General features: G+C 48.4%; 2 protein-coding genes across 6 annotated transcripts in view; one reads left to right on the forward strand and one right to left on the reverse strand.

Annotated features, from left to right (window-relative positions):
- The window catches only part of LOC134859656 (phospholipid-transporting ATPase ABCA1-like), a 61,466-nt gene extending 56,107 nt beyond the window's left edge, over window positions 1–5,359 (reverse strand). The window contains 4 exon segments of the mRNA XM_063876285.1: window positions 1–91; window positions 2,702–2,782; window positions 4,516–4,677; window positions 5,249–5,359. The exon segment at window positions 1–91 is cut by the window's left edge and continues 3 nt beyond it. Coding sequence (XP_063732355.1) covers window positions 1–91; window positions 2,702–2,782; window positions 4,516–4,524 — 181 coding nt within the window. The 5' untranslated portion in view covers window positions 4,525–4,677; window positions 5,249–5,359.
- A 631-nt stretch (window positions 5,360–5,990) lies between these two features.
- slc44a1b (solute carrier family 44 member 1b) overlaps window positions 5,991–15,000 on the forward strand; it is a 21,968-nt gene continuing 12,958 nt past the window's right edge. For 3 of the 5 annotated variants that reach the window (XM_063876890.1, XM_063876891.1, XM_063876894.1), the window contains exons 1-4: window positions 5,991–6,168; window positions 7,825–7,914; window positions 8,703–8,845; window positions 14,662–14,798. In XM_063876890.1, the coding sequence (XP_063732960.1) occupies window positions 6,112–6,168; window positions 7,825–7,914; window positions 8,703–8,845; window positions 14,662–14,798 (427 nt within the window). In that variant the 5' untranslated portion in view covers window positions 5,991–6,111. Of the gene's footprint in view, window positions 6,169–6,721; window positions 7,439–7,824; window positions 7,915–8,702; window positions 8,846–14,661; window positions 14,799–15,000 lie in introns of those variants that run through there. The other 2 variants (XM_063876893.1, XM_063876892.1) reach the window with 2 other exon arrangements.

Here is a 15,000-nt window from a genome sequence, read left to right on the forward strand (position 1 = left end):
CATGCTGCTCGTATGGAGGGTAGTTGAGTCTCACGGCGATGAGGATGAAGAAGATGAAGAGTGGCCAGATGATCTCCACAAGCAGCTGCAGCTGAGGGACCGAAGACACACACACACACACACACACACACACACACACACACACACACACACACACACACACACACACACACACACACACACACACACACACACACACACACACACACACACACACAGTAGATTTTTGTGAAACGTCAGATCTTTTGATTCTAACCTGATCTCAGGGGTTCTACAGAAACTGATCTCAGAGGGTTCTAACTGATCTCAGGGGTTCTAACCTGATCTCAGAGGGTTCTACAGAAACTGATCTCAGGGGGTTCTAACCTGATCTCAGGGGTTCTAATCTGATTTAGAGGGTTCTAACCTGATCTCAGAGGGTTCTACAGAAACTGATCTCAGGGGGTTCTAATTTGATCTCAGAGGGTTCTAACCTGATCTCAGAGGGTTCTAAACTGATCTCAGGGGGTTCTAAACTGATCTCAGGGGTTCAAACCTGATCTCAGAGGGTTCTAATCTGATCTCAGAGGGTTCTAAACTGATCTCAGAAGGTTCTAACCTGATCTCAGAGGGTTCTAATCTGATCTCAGAGGGTTCTAATCTGATTTTAGAAGGTTCTAACCTGATCTCAGAGGGTTCTAATCTGATCTCAGAGGGTTCTAAACTGATCTCAGAAGGTTCCAACCAGATCTCAGAGGGTTCTAACCTGATCTCAGAGGGTTCTACAGAAACTGATCTCAGGGGTTCTAACCTGATCACAGAGGGTTCTACAGAAACTGATCTCAGGGGTTCTAACCTGATCTCAGAGGGCTCTAATCTGATTTCAGAGGGTTCTAATCTGATCTCAGTGGGTTCTAACCTGATCTCAGAGGGTTCTACAGAAACTAATCTCAGGGGTTCTAACCTGATCTCAGAGGGTTCTACAGAAACTGATCTCAAGGGGTTCTAACCTGATCACAGAGGGTTCTACAGAACTAATCTCAGGGGGTTCTAATCTGATTTTAGAGGGTTCTAACCTGATCTCAGAGGGTTCTAATTGATCACAGAGGGTTCTAACCTGATCTCATAGGGTTCTAATCTGATCTCAGAAGGTTCTAACCTGATCTCAGAGGGTTCTAAACTGATCTCAGGGGTTCTACAGAAACTGATCTCAGGGGTTCTACCCCGATCTCAGAGGGTTCTAAACTGATCTCAGGGGTTCTAACCTGACCTCAGAGGGTTCTAACCTGATCTCAGAGGGTTCTAAACTGATCTCAGGGGTTCTAACCTGATCTCAGAGGGTTCTACAGAAACTGATCTCAGGGGGTTCTAACCTGATCTCAGAGGATTCTAACCTGATCTCAGATGGTTCTACAGAAACTGATCTCAGGGGTTCTAACCTGATCTCAGAGGGTTCTACAGAAACTGATCTCAAGGGGTTCTAACCTGATCACAGAGGGTTCTACAGAATCTGATCTCAGTGGGTTTTAACCTGATCTCAGAGGGTTCTACAGAAACTAATCTCAGGGGTTCTAACCTGATCTCAGAGGGTTCTATAGAAACTAATCTCAGGGGTTCTAACCTGATCACAGAGGGTTCTACAGAATCTGATCTCAGGGGGTTCTAACCTGATCTCAGAGGGTTCTACAGAAACTAATCTCAGGGGTTCTAACCTGATCTCAGAGGGTTCGACAGAAACTGATCTCAGAGGGTTCTACAGAAACTGATCTCAGGGGGTTCTAATTTGATCTCAGAGGGTTCTACAGAAACTAATCTCAGGGGTTCTAACCTGATCACAGAGGGTTCTACAGAATCTGATCTCAGGGGGTTCTAACCTGATCTCAGAGGGTTCTAACCTGATCTCAGAGGGTTCTAAACTGATCTCAGGGGTTCTAACCCGATCTCAGAGGGTTCTAAACTGATCTCAGGGGTTCTAACCTGACCTCAGAGGGTTCTAACCTGATCTCAGAGGGTTCTAAACTGATCTCAGGGGTTCTAACCTGATCTCAGAGGGTTCTACAGAAACTGATCTCAGGGGGTTCTAACCTGATCTCAGAGGATTCTAACCTGATCTCAGAGGGTTCTACAGAAACTGATCTCAGGGGTTCTAACCTGATCTCAGAGGGTTCTACAGAAACTGATCTCAAGGGGTTCTAACCTGATCACAGAGGGTTCTACAGAATCTGATCTCAGTGGGTTTTAACCTGATCTCAGAGGGTTCTACAGAAACTAATCTCAGGGGTTCTAACCTGATCTCAGAGGGTTCTACAGAAACTAATCTCAGGGGTTCTAACCTGATCACAGAGGGTTCTACAGAATCTGATCTCAGGGGGTTCTAACCTGATCTCAGAGGGTTCTACAGAAACTAATCTCAGGGGTTCTAACCTGATCTCAGAGGGTTCGACAGAAACTGATCTCAGAGGGTTCTACAGAAACTGATCTCAGGGGGTTCTAACCTGATCTCAGAGGGTTCTACAGAAACTAATCTCAGGGGTTCTAACCTGATCACAGAGGGTTCTACAGAATCTGATCTCAGGGGGTTCTAACCTGATCTCAGAGGGTTCTACAGAAACTAATCTCAGGGGTTCTAACCTGATCTCAGAGGGTTCTAACCTGATCTCATGGGTTCTAACCTGATTTTAGAGGGTTCTACAGAAACTAATCTCAGAGGAGTTCTACTTACCGTCTGTCGGCGTCTGTAGGTGAAGTTCTTCCACAGCAGAAGGCCTAGCTGTGTAGAGACAGACATGTCCGCCGTGTGTCTCTGCAGAACACACACACACACACACACACACACACACACACACACACACACACACACACACACACACACACACACACACACACACACACACACACACACACACACACACACACACACACACACACACACACACACACACACACACACACACACACACACACACACACACACACACACCTTAGCTTCTAGCTGATAGCCGTTAGCTCATTCACCCAGAGCTATCGGCTATCTGCTCAGCGAAGCTAACACTTGGAGCCACTCAGGTTCAGAATCGAGGATACTGGACACGGCTGGGATCGAACCCACAACCTTCAGGTGGAACGAACGTTAGCCACTGACATAAGAAAACTACTTTTAAAGAAATATATACAAAATTATATCAAAGTTCTCCCCTGTGTTCTATACTTTGTGTGTGTGTGTGTGTGTGTGTGTGTGTGTGTGTGTGTGTGTGTGTGTGTGTGTGTGTGTGTGTGTGTGTGTGTGTGCGCAAACAGACTTCACTCTTTGTGAAACGGAGCTTTAAGTCTTGCAGTAAAACATTAAATAATGAAGCTTCACTACATTTATAATAAGTAGCTTTATTTGTAGAGCAGGTGCAGCTCACTGATTGGTCCAGAGCAGCTTCAGTCTGCATAGCAACACAACGTAACAAGGAGGTGAAAGCTGTGATTGGCAGAGTAAAAGGAATAAAGATCTGGTAACATGGAACAAGGAATAAGACAAAATAAATAACACAATAAAATAATGGCAATTAAAAGTTTAATAAAATTGAATGTTGCTAATAAATAAAAAACCCAGAAATTAATAAAACAATACACAAATAATAAAGATGAGAATAGGATTTTAAAAGGGGTGGTAATTAAAAGCTAAATGTGTCTTCAGCTGTCGTTTAAAAGCGCCCAGTTCTTCTACAACCTCTCAAATATTCCTCGCACTTCAGAAACCATCAGGATTATTAAACTTTATAAACCTTGGTTATTGATTCAGGATTCAGAGCCTTCTGTCTGCGCCCTCACTGATGACATCACCTCTATCTGTCCTGAGTGGTCTGTGTGTGTGTGTGTGTTGTTGTGATCGGCCATTTGATCAAAATCAATCAGCTGACAACACTGTTTAAAATCTGATATTTCAAAAATGATATATTGACATTAATATACATGTTGATTGTGTTAGTGTTTTACTTGATAACCTGATTTCTCACACCAGTTTGTTGTATTCATGTGTATTTGAGTACTTTAAGTAGAGGTACTTTAAGTACTTTTAAAGCCCCAAAGACTTGAAATACTTTACTTTAAAACCCTTTACATTTATTATTTGAAAAGGGCTTTTTATTCTCACTTAAGATACTTCCAAAATCATAATCAAAAAGTTTAATTTTCACTTTTAATTACAAGTATAAATACAATTAACATTCTCTCTTTAAAACACGTTTAGGTTCATCATTTAAGTAATTCATATTTTGAATTCTCACTTTATAAACTTTCATTTCAATGTCTCCTCTCTATTGAATGAACCGGGCCCCCGTTAGTCTACAGGTATTAACACTCGTGAGTTTAAATAAACTTTATCCGTTAATTAATATTTGATCCTTTCTGATCGCACCCACAGGCCCGGAGCTGACTAAACCCTGAACAGACACAGAGCCCAACTTTACCTGCCATGTGAGCTGAGGTGAAGAAGCTAAGGTGAGAGCAGAGCTCCGGGGAAATAAGAAGTAAAGAAAGGTGATTTACCGTGTCCATGCTGCGGTCAGGGTCCTCCTCCTGCAGCGTCTGCTCCTCATCGACTGCAGCTGCACCTCTAACCTCCAGGAGTCAAGGCTCTGCAATCAGCTTCGGCATCCGGTGAGAACTTCACAATAAAACACAGGACTCACTGCTGCTTCCTGTGAGGAACTTCAGAATAAAACACAGGACTCACTGCTGCTTCCTGTGAGGAACTTCAGAATAAAACACAGGACTCACTGCTGCTTCCTGTGAGGAACTTTAGAATAAAACACAGGACTCACTGCTGCTTCCTGTGAGGAACTTCAGAATAAAACACAGGACTCACTGCTGCTTCCTGTGAGGAACTTCAGAATAAAACACAGGACTCACTGCTGCTTCCTGTGAGGAACTTCAGAATAAAACACAGGACTCACTGCTGCTTCCTGTGAGGAACTTCACAATAAAACACAGGACTCACTGCTGCTTCCTGTGAGGAACTTCACAATAAAACACAGGACTCACTGCTGCTTCCTGTGAGGAACTTCAGAATAAAACACAGGACTCACTGCTGCTTCCTGTGAGGAACTTCACAATAAAACACAGGACTCACTGCTGCTCCTCAGACAGGTCTAACTTAACACGTTTCTGTAATTCACAATCATGCCTCATGCTAGCTGTGAAACAACAAAGTGATAATAACTTGAATTCATCTTTTCTTTTGTAATTCCTTATTATTTTAACGGTTTTTTAAATTTAATACCGCGGAGGAACCCTTACTGGTCCCACAGAGGAACCCCCCTTACTGGTCCCACAGAGGGGAACTCTCTGCATCTGACCCATCCTAGTGGTTGGAGCAGTGGGCTGCCATATGTCTGGCGCCCGGGAGCAGGGTAGGGAATGCTGCTTTCTGGTTCCCAAGCCCAGTCCCTATGGACTCCACCGCAGCCGTCCTGTATGGACACATTTATATATTCCTTATTCTACAGCTGAATGTTTGCCCATCTTTATGAATGGATCCCTTTTTGTTTCCACAGTTTGAAAGGGAACCCTTTTATAGTGACGTCACATTTCCATTTAAATGTCTTTTACTTTGTAAGGTACACTAACGGTATCAGCGGAGGTGGAGATAATAACAACATTCCTTTCAGAATAAAAGCATGGTTTGTGTGGTGCAGCTAAGTGCAGCTGGGGTGGAAGGACCTCTAGTGGACAGACAGGATATCTGTCCTCTTTAATCACACTTATTATATATAATCATTGACTCTAATCAGGAGGAAAAACTCTTTCAGAAACATTTGATTTTTAATCAACATTTATAATGTTGGTCATGCAAAACGAAACAGAGCAAAAAGTAGATATAAAGGGTTTTCTTCGACACACACACACACACACACACACACACACACACACACACACACACACACACACACACACACACACACACACACAGCCTGGTACTACAGTAAACAATAAGACAAAAGCTCTCTGTCCTCAGACTGCCGCTGGACTCCGGCTGAGCGAAGTGCTGGTAGACTGTCAGGAAAATACAAGAATATACAGAATCTGATCAGGACTTATCGGGACTTAGAGGAACTATCAGGGCTATCCAGTGTTTTCAGGACCATGGACCCGAAGCGTCTGTCCTCCAGCTCCCAGCAGCAGGTCCGTCTCAGGATAAAGGTAAAGTAAGATGCTGATGAGAAATGATTAAGGAAAAGAAAATCACTTTTAAATCACAACACGTTACAGTGAAAGTACACAACAGATACACAAACACATAAACAAATGCAAACAACTAATACTGAATCAGGTTTAATGCTCAGGGGAATCTGCCATGGTGTACTCTGTCCATAAACCCAGACAAAGAAGATAAACTGTAAGAGAAACATTAAAGTACTGAGAAATATTCACATGAAATACAGATAAATAAATATATATAATATAATACAATATGAGTGGAAAAAGTGGAACACTGTGCAGGTATTAATAAAGGTCTATTACGCATAAATAAAACTACAAAAACCTCCTTAGACAAACCATAATTAAAACGGACTACGAAAGAGAAATGTAAAAAAACGACACATTTAGTCTCCTTATTCTTGATAAATTGGGTAACAGCGCCACCCTCTCGTTGGCCTACACTCAGCGGCCACCACCGGTACTACACGGTGTTCAACTCTGGCACTGCGCATGCCCACGACAACAAATTCTCGTCCGTTAATTCGCGCTCGGGAGTCTGCGGGATAGTGACGGATACTCCGGCTCCTTTCAGAGATTCGGTTCTTTTGACTCCGGCTCTTACGGCTCCAAAGGGCTCTTCATTTAGTCTCACTATTTAACCTTTATTCAGCATCTATGAAGAACAGACCGCTCCTCTTTTATCCGGTGTCCATCTTCCGAAAACGCTGCTTCCTCTCGGGTTTTTTCCTCACTTTGTCCCGCTTCATTAGACCCTCTGTGGGTCTGTGTGAACATGGCCTGTACCACTACACGCCCCCCTTCTCTCTACCACATAATGGTATGATCCTAGTCTGTCCTCACATGTGATTGGCTGCACGGTGTGCCCATCGAAACAAAGTCCCGCCCCTGCCCCTCAACAGGAGGAGCAGGTTGAAGACTCGGTTCTTAGAGTCGGTTCTTCTCGTTGGCTACATAGAATCGGCTCTCAGTTCGTGAGTCTTCGGGAGTCTCCGTGGATCTCCGTGAGTCTCCGGTTCCACCCTGACTGCAATGGGATGCTGCGGTAGCGCGGAGGTAAGAACCGGTACCGGGCTCCCTCTCCCCACCCCCGGTCCTCGCGCACAGAGACCCGGTGTGTGGGTGTTTGTTTCCCCGGTGCAGGGCGGCTGGTCCCGGGCAGCAGAGCCGGATTAGAGAGGCTGTAATCCGGTCAGCTGCTGGAGGCCTGGAGCTACTGGGAGATAACATGCAGACAGAAACCGTTAGCGGGGTGTGTGTGTGTGTGTGTGTGTGTGTGTGTGTGTGTGTGTGTGTGTGTGTGTGTTGTGTGTCCCTATGTGTGTGACCTTTTTCCTGTGTGTTTGTGTCCTGGTCTGTGTGTGTGTGTGTTTGTATGTATCTATGTGTGTGTGTCCCTGTGTGTCTAGATGTGTGTTTGTGTCTGTGTATGTCCCTGTGTATTCCATGTTTCTCCTGGACTGTGTGTGTGTGTGTGTGTGTGTGGGTGTTTATGTGTGATACACTCTGTTCCTGTAACTAAATGTGTCTTGGGCTGCAGTTCTACAGAAGATAAGACAAATAATCATACTCTGTGTGTGTGTGTGTGTGTGTGTGTGTGTGTGTGTGTGTGTGTGTGTGTGTGTGTGTGTGTTTCAGAGGACAAAGAGAGAATGGAGACCTCTGGAGGACCGGAGCTGCACCGATTTGCCCTGGTTCCTGCTCTTCACTGTCTTCTGCGTCGGCATGGTAACGCTCCGATTGTTTGTTTGTTTGTAAATCCTTTGATTCCTGCTGAAGTGGGAAGACCTCTGAACCTGAGGACACGCGGTCTGATAGGGTGTTCTGGCAGCAGGGACAGCAGGGATGGCCTCTGATTGGCTGCAGACGCCTCCCAGCTGATGAGGGTCAGAGATCTGTCCTGTCCTTCAGATCACAGCTGGCTGAACAGCTGCTCGTCTCCAGCTGTGGCTCAAATGTCCCCCCCTCCCAGTGTGAGGCGTGCAGCAGGAAGGGAACCTATGAACCTGGACCCCCAGAACTGCCTAGAGACAGTGCCTCAGATTCACACGGCTTAGATTAATACTCCATTCTGATTGGTTGATTGGGACATCATTCGGTGGTAGTTAATACTCGATAACACACTGTTGCTAAGCAAAAATAATGACTGTTGCTAAGGAGGACCAAGGGAGAGAAGGGAAGGGGTTCTAAGAGAAATCACCAGAAGAAGACAGACAGGAAGGAAGGAGGGGAGACGGGAGGTGAGACGGGAGGGGAGACAGGAGGGATCATAGCACATCCAAGGAGCGGAGGGTTCATCAGACAGAGTCTATACAACTATCTGGTATTTATGAGTAAACACTGTGTTGTTGTGAGTAAACACTGTGTTGTTGTGAGTAAACACTGTGTTGTTGTGAGTAAACACTGTGTTGTAAACACTGTGTTGTTGTGAGTAAACACTGTGTTGTAAACACTGTGTTGTTGTGAGTAAACACTGTGTTGTTGTGAGTAAACACTGTGTTGTCCTCCTCCTGCAGGGCAGCATCTGCGGCTTCACCATCGCCACCGGCGGCGCCGCTCGCCTCGTCTTCGGCTACGACAGCTACGGGAACACGTGTGGTCAACGCAACGAGCCTATCGAGGGCGTGAGGCTGAGCGGCCTGGACCACACCGACAGGAAGTACGTCCACTGCTGTGTACTAGTACTGCAGTATTTTGTGGAAGTACTTCTGCTCTGCTAGACGTGTACTCATATCATACTGTCAGTGAGCTGCAGCACAACGGAGACCAGGGGACACTAAAGAGAGACGTACACAGCTGGAGATCATAAAGCTGTCTCTGTCTCTGCCGTTGTTCTCCTGAAATGTTTTCTGGTCTTATTCTAACGATGTGATCACATGACTCCTTCTGATGTCACTGCAGTTCTGCTGTCAGCTAGCTCGCTAACGTAGCTAAGCTTCAGATATACAGACACACACTTCCAGTTCTGAGACAGACTCACTCTGAGACAGAGACAGAGACCAGCTTTATAATCCTGAACGTCACCCAGCGCTCCGGTCCCAGCTGTGTGCGTCTCTCTTTAGTGTCCCCTGGTCTCCAGCTGTGTGCGTCTCTCTTTAGTGTCCCCTGGTCTCCAGCTGTGTGCGTCTCTCTTTAGTGTCCCCTGGTCTCCAGCTGTGTGCGTCTGTCTTTAGTGTCCCCTGGTCTCCAGCTGTGTGCGTCTCTCTTTAGTGTCCCCTGGTCTCCAGCTGTGTGCGTCTGTCTTTAGTGTCCCCTGGTCTCCAGCTGTGTGCATCTCTCTTTAGTGTCCCCTGGTCTCCAGCTGTGTGCGTCTGTCTTTAGTGTCCCCTGGTCTCCAGCTGTGTGCGTCTCTCTTTAGTGTCCCCTGGTCTCCAGCTGTGTGCGTCTCTCTTTAGTGTCCCCTGGTCTCCAGCTGTGTGCGTCTGTCTTTAGTGTCCCCTGGTCTCCAGCTGTGTGCGTCTGTCTTTAGTGTCCCCTGGTCTCCAGCTGTGTGCGTCTCTCTTCAGTGTCCCCTGGTCTCCAGCTGTGTGCGTCTGTCTTTAGTGTCCCCTGGTCTCCAGCTGTGTGCGTCTCTCTTTAGTGTCCCCTGGTCTCCAGCTGTGTGCGTCTGTCTTTAGTGTCCCCTGGTCTCCAGCTGTGTGCGTCTCTCTTTAGTGTCCCCTGGTCTCCAGCTGTGTGCGTCTGTCTTTAGTGTCCCCTGGTCTCCAGCTGTGTGCGTCTCTCTTTAGTGTCCCCTGGTCTCCAGCTGTGTGCGTCTCTTTAGTGTCCCCTGGTCTCCAGCTGTGTGCGTCTCTCTTTAGTGTCCCCTGGTCTCCAGCTGTGTGCGTCTCTCTTTAGTGTCCCCTGGTCTCCAGCTGTGTGCGTCTCTCTTTAGTGTCCCCTGGTCTCCAGCTGTGTGCGTCTCTCTTTAGTGTCCCCTGGTCTCCAGCTGTGTGCGTCTCTCTTTAGTGTTCCCTGGTCTCCAGCGGTGTGCGTCTCTCTTTAGTGTCCCCTGGTCTCCAGCTGTGTGCGTCTCTCTTTAGTGTCCCCTGGTCTCCAGCTGTGTGCGTCTCTCTTTAGTGTCCCCTGGTCTCCAGCTGTGTGCGTCTGTCTTTAGTGTCCCCTGGTCTCCAGCTGTGTGCGTCTGTCTTTAGTGTCCCCTGGTCTCCAGCTGTGTGCGTCTGTCTTTAGTGTCCCCTGGTCTCCAGCTGTGTGCGTCTGTCTTTAGTGTCCCCTGGTCTCCAGCTGTGTGCGTCTCTCTTTAGTGTCCCCTGGTCTCCAGCTGTGTGCGTCTGTCTTTAGTGTCCCCTGGTCTCCAGCTGTGTGCGTCTCTCTTTAGTGTCCCCTGGTCTCCAGCTGTGTGCGTCTGTCTTTAGTGTCCCCTGGTCTCCAGCTGTATGCGTCTGTCTTTAGTGTCCCCTGGTCTCCAGCTGTGTGCGTCTCTCTTTAGTGTCCCCTGGTCTCCAGCTGTGTGCGTCTCTCTTTAGTGTCCCCTGGTCTCCAGCTGTGTGCGTCTCTCTTTAGTGTCCCCTGGTCTCCAGCTGTGTGTGTCTCTCTTTAGTGTCCCCTGGTCTCCAGCTGTGTGCGTCTCTTTTTAGTGTCCCCTGGTCTCCAGCTGTGTGCGTCTCTCTTTAGTGTCCCCTGGTCTCCAGCTGTGTGCGTCTCTCTTTAGTGTCCCCTGGTCTCCAGCTGTGTGCGTCTCTCTTTAGTGTCCCCTGGTCTCCAGCTGTGTGCGTTTGTCTTTAGTGTCCCCTGGTCTCCAGCTGTGTGCGTCTCTTTAGTGTTCCCTGGTCTCCAGCTGTGTGCGTCTCTCTTTAGTGTCCCCTGGTCTCCAGCTGTGTGCGTCTCTCTTTAGTGTCCCCTGGTCTCCAGCTGTGTGCGTCTCTCTTTAGTGTCCCCTGGTCTCCAGCTGTGTGCCTCTCTCTTTAGTGTCCCCTGGTCTCCAGCTGTGTGCGTCTGTCTTTAGTGTCCCCTGGTCTCCAGCTGTGTGCGTCTCTCTTTAGTGTTCCCTGGTCTCCAGCTGTGTGCGTCTGTCTTTAGTGTCCCCTGGTCTCCAGCTGTGTGCGTCTCTCTTTAGTGTCCCCTGGTCTCCAGCTGTGTGCCTCTCTCTTTAGTGTCCCCTGGTCTCCAGCTGGATGTGTCTCTCTTTAGTGTCCCCTGGTTTCCAGCTGTGTGTGTCTGTCTTTAGTGTCCCCTGGTCTCCAGCTGTGTGCGTCTCTCTTTAGTGTCCCCTGGTCTCCAGCTGTGTGCGTTTCTCTTTAGTTTCCCCTGGTCTCCAGCTGTGTGCGTCTCTCTTTAGTGTCCCCTGGTCTCCAGCTGTGTGCGTCTCTCTTTAGTGTCCCCTGGTCTCCAGCTGTGTGCGTCTCTCTTTAGTGTCCCCTGGTCTCCAGCTGTGTGCGTCTCTCTTTAGTGTCCCCTGGTCTCCGGCTGTGTGCGTCTCTCTTTAGTGTCCCCTGGTCTCCAGCTGTTTGCGTCTCTCTTTAGTGTCCCCTGGTCTCCAGCTGTGTGCGTCTCTCTTTAGTGTCCCCTGGTCTCCAGCTGTGTGCGTCTCTCTTTAGTGTCCCCTGGTCTCCAGCTGTGTGCGTCTCTCTTTAGTGTCCCCTGGTCTCCAGCTGTGTGCGTCTCTCTTTAGTGTCCCCTGGTCTCCAGCTGTGTGCGTCTCTCTTTAGTGTCCCCTGGTCTCCAGCTGTGTGCGTCTCTCTTTAGTGTCCCCTGGTCTCCAGCTGTGTGTGTCTCTCTTTAGTGTCCCCTGGTCTCCAGCTGTGTGCGTCTCTCTTTAGTGTCCCCTGGTCTCCAGCTGTGTGTGTCTCTCTTTAGTGTCCCCTGGTCTCCAGCTGTGTGCGTCTCTCTTTAGTGTCCCCTGGTCTCCAGCTGTGTGCGTCTCTCTTTAGTGTCCCCTGGTCTCCAGCTGTGTGCGTCTCTCTTTAGTGTCCCCTGGTCTCCAGCTGTGTGTGTCTCTCTTTAGTGTCCCCTGGTCTCCAGCTGTGTGCGTCTCTCTTTAGTGTCCCCTGGTCTCCAGCTGTGTGCGTCTCTCTTTAGTGTCCCCTGGTCTCCAGCTGTGTGCGTCTCTCTTTAGTGTCCCCTGGTCTCCAGCTGTGTGCGTCTCTCTTTAGTGTCCCCTGGTCTCCAGCTGTGTGTGTCCCTCTTTAGTGTCCCCTGGTCTCCAGCTGTGTGCGTCTCTCTTTAGTGTCCCCTGGTCTCCAGCTGTGTGCGTCTCTCTTTAGTGTCCCCTGGTCTCCAGCTGTGTGTGTCTCTCTTTAGTGTCCCCTGGTCTCCAGCTGTGTGCGTCTCTCTTTAGTGTCCCCTGGTCTCCAGCTGTGTGTGTCTGTCTTTAGTGTCCCCTGGTCTCCAGCTGTGTGCGTCTCTCTTTAGTGTCCCCTGGTCTCCAGCTGTGTGCGTCTCTCTTTAGTGTCCCCTGGTCTCCAGCTGTGTGTGTCTCTCTTTAGTGTCCCCTGGTCTCCAGCTGTGTGCGTCTCTCTTTAGTGTCCCCTGGTCTCCAGCTGTGTGCGTCTCTCTTTAGTGTCCCCTGGTCTCCAGCTGTGTGCGTCTCTCTTCAGTGTCCCCTGGTCTCCAGCTGTGTGCGTCTCTCTTTAGTGTCCCCTGGTCTCCAGCTGTGTGCGTCTCTCTTTAGTGTCCCCTGGTCTCCAGCTGTGTGCGTCTCTCTTTAGTGTCCCCTGGTATCCAGCTGTGTGCGTCTCTCTTTAGTGTTCCCTGGTCTCCAGCTGTGTGCGTCTCTCTTTAGTGTCCCCTGGTCTCCAGCTGTGTGCGTCTCTCTTTAGTGTCCCCTGGTCTCCAGCTGTGTGCGTCTCTCTTTAGTGTCCCCTGGTCTCCAGCTGTGTGCGTCTCTCTTTAGTGTTCCCTGGTCTCCAGCTGTGTGCGTCTCTCTTTAGTGTCCCCTGGTCTCCAGCTGTGTGCGTCTCTCTTTAGTGTTCCCTGGTCTCCAGCTGTGTGTGTCTCTCTTTAGTGTCCCCTGGTCTCCAGCTGTGTGCGTCTCTCTGTAGTGTCCCCTGGTCTCCGTTGTGTTGGAGCTTCTTGCAGCGTTTGGTTTCTGCAGCTTTCAGTAAACTGCTCATGTTCCCTCTGCTGAATGTTCTCTAGATGCTGCATGTGTTTCTGCATGAGTTGAAGAGCTGCTGCAGATGTTTCTGCATGAGTTCTGATTTGAGTTTCTGCATCCTTTCTGAAGCTGCAGTTCCTCCTGTCAGACCTGCAGACCTGGTTTATACAGCCTACTCAGATCCTCCTGGATCAGCAGGCTCCTCTAACATCTGAACAAGGATCATTTCCTGCTGTTTAATGCAGATGATGATCCACCCCGGAGACCCTGTGGGGTTCTGGGCTCTGTAACGAGGTGTGTGAGGGTGTGAAGTCCCACGTAGGAGCCCCGTATTTCTGGGAGTGAATGAAGGTCTCCAGTTGACCCTACAGGAGTGGTTTCAGGTTCTCCAAATCCAGATGTGTGGGATGTTTCTGTGTAGAGACCTGGTCGTCAGTTAGAACAGGGTCCATAGAGACAGCTGCCTCCTTTCTGTTATCTTGGGGTTCGTCTTCTTCGGGGGGAGGCACGATGGAGGGGGGCTCCGGACCCAGAACCCCTCTAACTGTTTAGTGTAGTCCTGATCAACAATCCTCTATACAGAACATTAGGAACATATTACAGGTGGAGAGTGTGTGTGTTTCGGTGGTTTCTCTGCAGGCTCTTTGTTTACCTCTCCCACGTCCACATTCTGCTCATTCTTGAAGGCCTGCAGATCTTCAGAGGGATTTTATTTCGAACATCCTCTGAAGTTATTTGTTGTAGTTCAGCTGATTTAAAGAGGCCCTGTTCTTCTTCTGTGGTGTTCCATCTCCTGAAGTGTGTTCTATAGGTGTTAGAATACACTACCGCCTGAAAAGCCTCCATAGTGACATCACTATGGAACACCTCCCTTTGCTCCCACTCTTTAAAGAAGGGGCAGCTTGTCTTCCTGTGTTAATGACCGGATCCGCTCTAGGTCAACCCATTAACCAAGACTGAGGGCTCTTATTGTGGAGGACTGACTTCCTGTGTCCTCAGGTGTGTGTTGTTGTAAATGCTCTTATTGCGGAGGACTGACTTCCTGTGTCCTCAGGTGTGTGTAGTTGTAAATGCTCTTATTGTGGAGGACTGACTTCCTGTGTCCTCAGGTGTGTGTTGTTGTAAATGCTCTTATTGTGGAGGACTGACTTCCTGTGTCCTCAGGTGTGTGTTGTTGTAAATGCTCTTATTGTGGAGGACTGACTTCCTGTGTCCCCAGGTGTGTGTTGTTGTAAATGCTCTTATTGTGGAGGACTGACTTCCTGTGTCCCCAGGTGTGTGTTGTTGTAAATGCTCTTATTGTGGAGGACTGACTTCCTGTGTCCTCAGGTGTGTGTTGTTGTAAATGCTCTTATTGTGGAGGACTGACTTCCTGTGTCCCCAGGTGTGTGTTGTTGTAAATGCTCTTATTGTGGAGGACTGACTTAATGTGTCCTCAGGTTCGTGTTCTTCCTGGACCCCTGTAACATCGACATCGTCCAGAGGAAGATCCGCTCTCTGGCTCTTTGTGTGTCTCTGTGCCCCCCTGAGAAGATGGAGTCCTACCAGGACCTGAAGCGGTTCGCCATGCTCAACGGTGAGGCCACCACCAGGGCTGATGGGAGATGTAGTCTGTGAGGAACAGAGAGTCCATCTCAGAATCAGAACCAGGTCTACAGATTGTCTTGGTGTACACGGTGCATCAACACAGATAACTGTTTTACATTAAGATATAGAAAGTTATTTACATGGAGTTTGGAAGTGCAGTACACTAGTGAAAGTACTTCGAATAATAAAGT

This window comes from Eleginops maclovinus, chromosome 23 (assembly GCF_036324505.1).
Source record: "Eleginops maclovinus isolate JMC-PN-2008 ecotype Puerto Natales chromosome 23, JC_Emac_rtc_rv5, whole genome shotgun sequence".
Classification (NCBI taxonomy): Eukaryota; Metazoa; Chordata; class Actinopteri; order Perciformes; family Eleginopidae; genus Eleginops; species Eleginops maclovinus.